Source organism: Scylla paramamosain, chromosome 41 (assembly GCF_035594125.1).
Source record: "Scylla paramamosain isolate STU-SP2022 chromosome 41, ASM3559412v1, whole genome shotgun sequence".
Lineage (NCBI taxonomy): Eukaryota > Metazoa > Arthropoda > Malacostraca > Decapoda > Portunidae > Scylla > Scylla paramamosain.
Genome location: NC_087191.1, coordinates 7101967 through 7111966, shown reverse-complemented (window position 1 = coordinate 7111966; position 10000 = coordinate 7101967). Strand labels below are relative to the sequence as shown.

The 10000-nt window shown below is 49.0% G+C and overlaps 1 protein-coding gene across 1 annotated transcript in view; it reads right to left on the bottom strand.

Annotated features, from left to right (window-relative positions):
- LOC135092955 (mucin-2-like) overlaps window positions 1-10000 on the bottom strand; it is a 60367-nt gene that overhangs the window by 14813 nt on the left and 35554 nt on the right. Inside the window, 7 exon segments of the mRNA XM_063991778.1 lie at window positions 202-1842; window positions 2220-2441; window positions 3098-3258; window positions 3661-4296; window positions 5090-5238; window positions 6861-7050; window positions 7860-8055. Coding sequence (XP_063847848.1) covers window positions 202-1842; window positions 2220-2441; window positions 3098-3258; window positions 3661-4296; window positions 5090-5238; window positions 6861-7050; window positions 7860-8055 — 3195 coding nt within the window.

The window sequence follows — 10000 nt, the reverse complement described above, 5'->3', positions numbered from 1 at the left end:
ACTCACTCACTCACTCACTCACTCACTCACTCAACAAAACAAAAACAGTATGAAACAACAAAGACTCATTCATTCACTCACTCGCTCACTCACTTACACACACACACACACACACACACACACACACACACACACACACACACACACACACACACACACACACACACACACACACACACACACAAAGCAACACCCCCTCACCTGGTGGCTTTGAAACTTGCTACTCGGCAACACTTTACTGCAGAACTCACACGGAATCCCATCTTCTATGCCACCCACCATCATGGGCTGACTGTCGAATCGGAACCCATTGAGCTGCTGCGTCGACCCCTTAGCCTCCCCTTGCTTCTTGGGGGGCGGGGGGGCGGTGGGCTTGCGGGTGGAGGAGGAGGAGGAGGAAGAAGAAGAGGCTGTAGTGGTCGTGGAGGACGTGGAGGTGGTGGAAGAAAACGTTTTGACTTGCTGTGTTTGTGTTTTGGTTGCTGTTGTTGTTGCTGTTTTGGGCTGTGGTGTGGGCGTCTGTGTCTTGGCCTGCGTCTGGGGTGCCTGCGAGGGCTGTGATGTAGGTTGCAGGGGTTGTGTGGTTGTTTGTGTCTTGGCCTGCGTCTGGGGTGCCTGCGGGGGCTGTGCTGGGGGTTGCGGGGGCTGTGGCGGCGGGGGAGCGCGGTACTTGTTGGGGTTCTTGACGAAGACGGTCTCGGGGCGCTCCTGGGACTGCGGGGGAGAGGCGGGGGGCGGTGGCCTTGCTGGTGGGGGTGATGGGGCAGGGCGGCGGCTGGTAGGGGGCGAGGCAGGGGTGGCGCGGGCTGGGGGCGGGGAGGGTGCTTGTCGGCGGCCGGGGGGCGGGGTGCTCTGGGGCTCTGGGGACGTGGGCGGCAGCTGGGTGGCTGACAGACTGGTGAGGACGGGGGGCGCGGGGATCTCCTCGTCCTCGTCCACGCCCGTGTCCTCGAGGGGCGCCGTGTTGGAGCGCATGTACCCCCTGCGGGAGGCTGCGCCCGTGGCCGAGATGCTGCGCCAGGAGAAGATGGCGGAGGACAGCAGTCGGCCGCGGCGTGGGCGCATGTAGGGCGTCTCCTCCTCCATCTCCTCCATCTCCAGGTCCGTGGTGGGCGTGTCCGCGGGCGCCGAGGTGGGGGCGGGCACGGGGGAGGCGGAGGAGCTGGTGGAGGGCGAGGTGCAGACGGAGGCGCTGCTGGTGGAGGCGCTGGGAGCGGGGCTCTCGCTGAAGGGCCTGACGCTGGCTGCTGACACCACCACGGAGGGCGGGGGACGGTCCACGATGGTGATGGTGGCGGGAGGCGGCGTTCCTGCGTGGGGCGGGGGGCTCAGCGTGGGGCTCCTGCGCTGAGGCGAGGCGGGGGTCCTGGCAGGGGCAGGAGCTGGACTGGCCCTGCTGGAGGCTTCCGTGCCGGCACTGGACCTTCTTGCAGAGGTGGTGACGGAGGGGCGGGGCGCGGCTGTCCTGGGCCTGACGGTATTTGCGGAGGAGGAAGAGGAGGAGGAGGAGGAAGTCGTGGCAGATGATGAGGTTACAGCAGAGGACGAGGCAGCTGTGGAAACTGTAGCAGAAGACGAAGCAGCAGCAGCAGAGGAGGAAGACGAGGCAGCAGGGATGAAGGAGCTGGAGGAGGAGGGACTGAAGGTGGAGGAGGGGATGAAGGAGGCGCTGGAGGAGGGGCTGGTGGGCGGCGTGGACATGGGCGTGAGGCGGGAGGTCCTGGGCAGCTGCGTCTCGTTCTTGTCGCAGCTGGTCTGGTGCCGCATCAGGTCACGCTCTGAGAACATTTCATCGCAGAACTCACACGGCAGCAGCACGGGGGCCTCGCGACGCACGGGGGTCTGCGGGGGGAGGGGGCGTTACAGAGAGAGAGAGAGAGAGAGAGAGAGAGAGAGAGAGAGAGAGAGAGAGAGAGAGAGTCAACACCATAACATCAACGAGAACTAAACACACACACTCGTATGAGAAAAGAGAAAGAGAAGAAAACTAGAAAAAAGAAGAGACGAAAAAAAGGAAAGAAGAAAAAAAACACACACACACACACACACACACACACACACACACACACACAGTCCCAGAAATAAAAAAAAATAAATAAAAAATCCACCTTAACCAGGATTCGAACACATGACTTATCGTATTGCATTTGGACTCGCTACCGACTGAGCTACCGCTGTACAACCAAAACCACCGCACACTGAGAGACACAGGCACGCACCGTTTCCTCTCTGAAGGACACACGTTTCTTCAGGCGGGTGTTCTTGGGGCGCGCTCCTGTACTCAACACACTGCTGCTGCTGCTGCTCGTGGTGGCGTTGGAGTCACTCGAGGACTTGCTGATGGGCGTGGTGCTTGAAGAGGAGGAGGCAGAGGAGGAGGAAGAGGAGGAGGGGAGGGTCCTTGGAGAGGCGGGGGGACGTCGTGTGCTGCGCCGGGGGAGTTATCTGAGTCCTCCGATTCGCTCTCACTGCTTGAAGAGGTGTCCTGTGGTGGGGGTGGTAAGGAGGTGTTAGGATACTGTAGGAGGCGCTGAAGGATCCTGCAGTACATCCTATTTATCCATAAGTGTTTTGATTTTAACACTTCTCTTTCTCCTTTCTTTGTTAGTCTTTTCTCTGTCTTTACATCCTTCTTTCTATCACCTTATTTGTTTCCTTTGCTAACACGTTCTCCTTCTTCTCATTTTCTAGTGTTTCTCTCTCTCTCTCTCTCTCTCTCTCTCTCTCTCTCTCTCTCTCTCTCTCTCTCTCTCTCTCTCTCTCTCTCTCTCTCTCTCTGTCTCTCTCTGTCTCTCTCTCTCTCTCTCCCCCCTTTATCACTTTCTGTCACCATTCCACTTCTCTCCGGCACTGTCCCATACCCTGCATTACCTTCCTATCAACATTTAGCATCATTTCCCTCCACAAATCGCATTCCATCACACTGTCACCTTTCTCTCACCCTCCCATCACACATTACTGGCCCCTTCAGCCTTTTTCCTTATCTAATCAATAACATTTATCACTTTCCCATACAGACCCCAAATTCCATCACCATTTTACCCTTTTATAACCCTCCCTCACTCTCCCATCATTCCCTCCCCCCACAGTCACTCACGGGTCGCTCTGGCATGGACAGGGACCTCTTGAATGCTGGCTTGTGCTTCCTGTTGAACTCCGCGGCAGGTAAGTCGTCCTCCGCCTTGGCCAGCTGAAAGGCAAGCCAGCGGTCGTACTGCTCCTGTGTGGCGTTCCTCGGGGGGCGCGTCCTGGTGGAGTCTGCGGGAAAGATTGAGTAGAACGGAGGTTGATAGAGGTGTGTGTGTGTGTGTGTGTGTGTGTGTGTGTGTGTTAGGTTAAATTAGCCTAGATTAGTTTATGTTTGCTTTAGTGAGGGGGAGTGAAAAGGTAGAGAAGAGAAAGGTATGTGTTAGGTTAGGTTAGGTTAGGCGAGGCAGAGGGAATGAGTAGAGAGAAGAGGTGTGTGTGTTTGGTTAAGTTAGGTTAGGTTAGGCGAGGGAAAGTGAAAAGGTAGAGAGGAGGAGAAAGGAGTGTGTTAGGTTGTTAGGTTAGGAAAAACAAACACACAAGTAGGCAGTTACACAAACAAGAGAGAGAGAGAGAGAGAGAGAGAGAGAGAGAGAGAGAGAGAGAGAGAGAGAGAGAGAGACGAACACTCACCTTCAGTGCGGGAGGAGGGGCTGGTGGCGGCAGAGAGAGAGCTCAGCGTGGACATTGTCTCCAGAGCGAGAGATGTGGGTCTGCGGGGACGAGCGCCATTGGAGAGACTGGAGGGGGAGGAGGAGGTGGAGGAGGAAGAGGAGGAGGAGGAAGAGGAAGGGGAAGGAGCTGTGGTGGTCCTCGGCGTGGCAGGAACCGTAGTAGACCTTGTAGTAGTGGTAGTAGTAGTAGTAGTAGCCCTTGGGGTAGTAGTAGTAGTAGTAGAAGAGGTCGTGGTGGAGGGCCTGGTGTAGGAACTGGTGGTGCTGGAGGTCGTATTGACGCGTGTGGAGGGGCTAGTGGTAGTCGTGGTGGTGGAGGAGGTGGAGGAAGGGGAGGAGGAGGGGGAGGAGGAGGAGGAGGAGGAGGAGGAGCAGCAGCAGTCGTCATCGTTCACAGATTCCTTGTTCTCGCTGCAGGATTCTTGGCAAGATTCTTGGCAGGAGGTGGAGGAGGAGGAGGAGGTGGAGGAGGTGGTGGTGGAGGTGGTGGAGGAGGAGTAGGGGGTGTAGGAGGGAGGGGTGTGGGTGTTGGAGGGCCGCTGGTACCTGTAGGAGGTGGAGGAGGTGCGGGAGGACAGGAGCGCGTTCACCATGTCTGCGGGAGGAGAATAGTAGCAGTAGTAGTGGAAGTAGTAGTAGTAGTAGTAGTAGTAGTAGTGGTGGTAGTAGTAGTAGTGGTAGTAGTAGTAGTAGTAGTAATGCAACTGCGGATAAAGAAGAGGAAAACTGCAAGAAATTGACACACACACACAAAAAAAACTGACTTCTAAACACACACACACACACAAAAAAAATGACTTCTAAACACACACACACACACACACACACACACACACACACACACACACACACACACACACACACACACACACACACAGTTTTTAGTTTATTGACACAAGAGTAGCAAAAATACATGATACAAAATAGATGATACATAATACACACAGACACACACTCTCAGATAGAAAGGAAGATAGATAGATAGACCATTGATTTGTAAGCTCTCTAAAATAAACACACACACACACACACACACACACACACACACACACACACACACACACACACACACACACACACACACACACACACACACACACACACACACACACAACACACACACACAGTAGAAACACAGAACAAAATTATAAATTACATTCTTTAAAGAAAAAAATAACAACAACAAAAAAAAAACGAAAATAGAATGTAGACTCTTTTGATAACAATTTTAAGTCATTTTTCTCTTTTTTTATTTTCATTATGACAAAAAGAAAGGAAAAAAACTGTAAAACCCTATCCCAAACACACACACACACACACACACACACACACACACACACACACACACACACACACACACACACACACACACACACACACACACACACCATCGTAGTCCTGCGTGGTGTGGTGCACGAGGCGGCGTGTGGGCGTGGCAGTGTAAGAGCTTCTGTTGGGAACGCTGTGGCTACGCGTGTTCTTCTTGTTCCGCGGCTTGTTCACGTAGTTCTTGATGATCTCCTCCTCGCGGCAGAACCTGGAGAACATAAGGGAAAGTTAAGTGAAAGGAAGGGAAACTTTTATATGAGAAAATGGAAAGTGAAAGTGAAAAGGAGGAAAGTAAATGTGAATGGAAAAAAAAGGGAGATATTACAATGGGGGAAAGAAGGCTGAGTGGAAACAAAAGGAAAGTTTTTAGTAGAAAGAGAGAGATTTTGAATGGAGAAAAGGGAAAGAAAAGGAAGCTGAATGAAAAAAAATATATATAGGATTTTAATCGCAAAAAAATAAGAAATTTGAATGAAAAGATACAGAAGTCAAATGAAAGAGAAGAGAGAAAGATGAGTAAAATGAAAAATAAAAAACAAAGATGGATGGATGGAAAAGATTTATAATGGAAAGGAAGGAGAAAACTGAGAATAGAAAGAAAGAGAATATCTTGGATGGAAAAAGAAATATAAAAAAAAAACATTGGATGTAAAGAAAAGAGAAATTTCGATCTTTATACGATATCTAGAGAGAGAGAGAGAGAGAGAGAGAGAGAGAGAGAGAGAGAGAGAGAGAGAGAGAGAGAGAGAGAGAGAGAGAGTTAAGAAAAAGTTAACTTTTTGTCTTTCAAAAATAAATAATGTTGGACAAAAATAGAGGTGAAGAAGAAGAAGGAAAAGAAAAAGAAGAAGAAGAAGAAGAAGAAACAAAAAAGGAGAGGAAAAAAGGGAGATCAAGAGAAGAAGGAGGAGGAGTTGTAGAAGTAGAAGAGAAGTAGAAGAGAAGAGGCGAAAGTAGCAGAGAAGAAAAAAAAAAGAAGAAAACGAAAAAAACAAAAAAGGAAAGACGAAAAAGAGGAAGAAGATTAAATATAGAAGATGTAGAAGAAGGCGAGAGACGAAGAAAGGAAGAAGAAGAGGAGGAAGAGGATAGAGTAGATGGGGAAAATTCAATTAGTTTCCTCGTCCCTTCCATGCAAAACACCATTTTCATAACCAACCTTTCCTAATTGTCTTAACCAACACTTAAAAGCAACACCTCTCCTCCTCCTCCTCCTCCTCCTCCTCCTCCTCCTCCTCCTCCTCCTCCTCCTCCTCTATTTTATATTCTTTTCTTTGTCTCTTCTTGTTTTTCCTTAATTTTCCTCCTCTTTTCCTTTTATCCTCCATTCTTTCTCCTCCTTTTCTCTTTTATATTTTAATTTCCTTATCTTCTTTTCTCTTTTCTTCTCCCTTCTTTCCTGTTTCATAATTCTCTCTCTCTCTCTCTCTCTCTCTCTCTCTCTCTCTCTCTCTCTCTCTCTCTCTCTCTCTCTCTCTCTCTCTCTCTCTCTCTCTCTCTCTCTCTCAAACAATATACGTGCCTTGCAACAACACAATATTTCATACACTCACTCTCGCACTCTCTCTCACTCTCCCACGCTCTCACTCGCTATTTACCAGGAGTATTACACTGAGGCACACTCACGCATTCTCTCTCTCTCTCTCTCTCTCTCTCTCTCTCTCTCTCTCTCTCTCTCTCTCTCTCTCTCTCTCTCTCTCTCTCTCTCTCTCTCTCTCTCTCTCTCTCTCTCTCTCTCCCCCATCACCATACCTACCTCCATTCACTCCCCATCCTTTTCTTTCACATCCTCGTGGCATCCCCCTCTCCTCCTCTCCCTCTCCCCCTCACCTTACGTCCATGAGCATGTCCCTTGGTATATCTCTTCTGCAGATGGCACAGTTCTTGGTGGTGTTGGCGATGCCCTTGACGCACACCATGCAGAAGGTATGGCCACACTCCAGGGCCAGCGGGAGTGTGAAGGGACCCAGGCAGATTGGACACTCATCACTTGCTTCATCGTCGGAGCTGTTACGGCCGGCTGTGAGGGAGAGAGTGAGTGGGTAGGAAGGGTGATAGTGCGTGGGGGTGTGAGGTGATGGAAAGGTGGTGATATGAAGGACTGAGAGAATGAATGGTGGGTGTAGATGAGAGGGTGGAGGGGGGAGGGAGTGAGAGGTGATGGGAGGCAGAGGAGAAAGGCTGCAAGAGAACGTGGAATGAGGGTGGGTGGTCAGGTGTCATGGAAGGAAGGGAGTGAAGAGAGGCTGTGTGGGAGAGGAAGGAAGGGAAGGAGTGACAGGAGGGGAGGTGTGAGGGGCGTGAGGAAGTGAGAGGTGAGTGGAGGGAGGGAATGATTTGGAGAAACAAAAGTGAATGATGAGGAAGAGAACCAACAAGAAACAGACAAACAGATAGACACACTCGAGTAAATATGAATACATGTGCAGAAATGAAGACAAACCCAGCCGGAAACTCTCTCTCTCTCTCTCTCTCTCTCTCTCTCTCTCTCTCTCTCTCTCTCTCTCTCTCTCTCTCTCTCTCTCTCTCTCTCTCTCTCTCTCTCTCTCTCTTCTCATTTACTCTTACCTGACTCCTGTACTCACCTATCCCTCATTTATCCCCCTACTTCCTGTCACCCTCTCCCTCTTACCTCCGCCACTCTCCTCTCCTCCTCTTACCTCACTGCCTCTTACTTTCTCATTCATTCCCTCCAAACTCACATTCTTCTTTCACCTCCCTTTCACCTGACCCTTATACGAGTACCACCCTCAAACCTACACCCTTTCTCCTCTACACCTCTCACACACACCCCCTCTCTCTCCCTCTCACCCACTCTTCCCCGCTCACCTTTATCCTCAGGCCTCAGGTAGCGGTGGTCACTCTCGTAATGAAACTGCAGATGCTTGACTTGAACGTACTTGGTGCATCCCTTACACCGCTCAGTCCTCGCCTCACAGTACTCAACGTGTTTCTGCAGCTCACTGGCCTGCACCTCCAACTCACAGTGCTGGCAGGTGAGGAGGCGCTTCGGGCACTCCTCCTTCTGTTTAGAGAGAGAAGTGTTGGTGTTACAGGCGGTGGTGTGATGTGCCTGTGTTCTGGGATGAGAGGAGGAGGGAGAGAGGAAGGGACAGGGTGTTAATTTAAGGGTTATTTTCAAGTCTTCCCTCTGTTTTGGGAGAGGGTGGGTGGTGGGCAGTGTGCATAGTGGGTGATAGTTTCCAGTGACTGTGTTTTGGGATGAGAGAGACAGGGAAGGATGTGTGTTTGTGTGTGAGTGTTAGAGTTAGGTTAGACATTATTTTCAAGTCTTCCTTCTGTTTGGGACGAGGAAAAGAGAGAGGAGGGTGTGTGTTAGTGGATATTTTTTGTAGTCTGTGTGTGTGTATGTGTGTGTGTGTGTGTTTTGGGATGAGAGAAGAACTGAGTATGTATTAGAGATCGTTTTCAAGTCTTCCTTCTGTTAGGGAGGACGAGAGAGACAAAAACAGGGAATATTAGGTTTGACAGTGTTTTTAGGTCTCTGTCTTGCATCCTTTAGTGGAATCTCTTGGCGTTTTCAAGGATCCTTTTCATGATTCTAGTGGTTTAACAGAGTCTATTATATTTTTCTTGGAATCTTTAAAGGTGTTTTCATGATTGTAGTAATAGTATGACAAAGATCTATAAGAACACCCACGAAAATATAACTTTGTGGCCTTTGAAAACTGTACTGACGAGAGAACAAAACCTTAGAGAGAGAGAGAGAGAGAGAGAGAGAGAGAGAGAGAGAGAGTGTGTGTGTGTGTGTGTGTGTGTGTGTGTATGGGTGGGTGGGTGTATTTGGGTGTGTGTGAAGCGAAGATTAAGAGGAAGAAGATAAAAAGAGAGAGAAAGGATCAAAGACGGACGAAGATACGTTACATAATGAAGAAGTGTAAAAAAGAAGAAAAAAAGAGGAGGCGAAGAGGAAGAGAAGGAGGAAGGGAAGGAGGAGGAGGAGGGGGAGTGGAGAAAAAATAGACTGTTAAATTAAGATGCACCGGAGCAAGTGAAAAGAAGAGAAGAAGAGGAGGAGGGAGAGAAAGAGAAAGAAAGAGAAAGAAAAAGAAAAAGTAAGAGAAAGAAAGTGTAAGAAAATAAGAGATTAAGAAGAACAAGAACAAGAACAAGAAGAACAAGAAAACTATAAGACAAGGAGGAGGAGTAGAAAGAGGAAGAGGAACTGGAGGAAGAGATGGAGAAATAGAAGAAACTCAAAGAAAGAAAGAAAGAAAGAAAGAACGATAAAGTGAAAGATAAAAGCAAGGCAGAAGAAAGAAGAAGAAGAAGAAGAAGAAGAAGAAGAAGAAGAGAAAGAGGAGGAGGACAATGACAAAGAGGTAAAAAAGAAAATATATTGACCAAAATAGAGAAAAATATAAAAAAATACAAAGAGCAACAAATATTCACAGACACACAGACAGACAGACAAAAGAAGACAAAGACGACAATAGAATGACAGACAGACAGACAGACAGACAGAGAAGCATTCGTTACACATGACTGAGTGACAGACACACACACACACACACACACACACACACACACACACACACACACACACACACACACACACACACACACAGACAGACAGACGAAAATATAACCACATTCTTAACCTTCGCAATAAATTTTTTCCTCTGTAGGGAGAAGAAAGTGCTATTTTTACTCCCCTCTTTTGTTCACTTTAGTCTCCCCTCACACACTCTCTCTCTCTCTCTCTCTCTCTCTCTCTCTCTCTCTCTCTCTCTCTCTCTCTCTCTCTCTCTCTCTCTCTCTCTCTCTCTCTCTCTCTCTCTCTCTCTCTCTCTCCTCTTTTCCCCTCCTCTCACTCATCCCTCTCCTCTCCCTCTCTCATCTCTCCTCTTAATCATTTTGGTCACTTTTTTTTCCCCTTCCCCTCACTTCCCTCTTCGCTTCTCCACCTCCTTGCCTTTGTCTACCATTTATGCCTCTTGCTTTTTCTT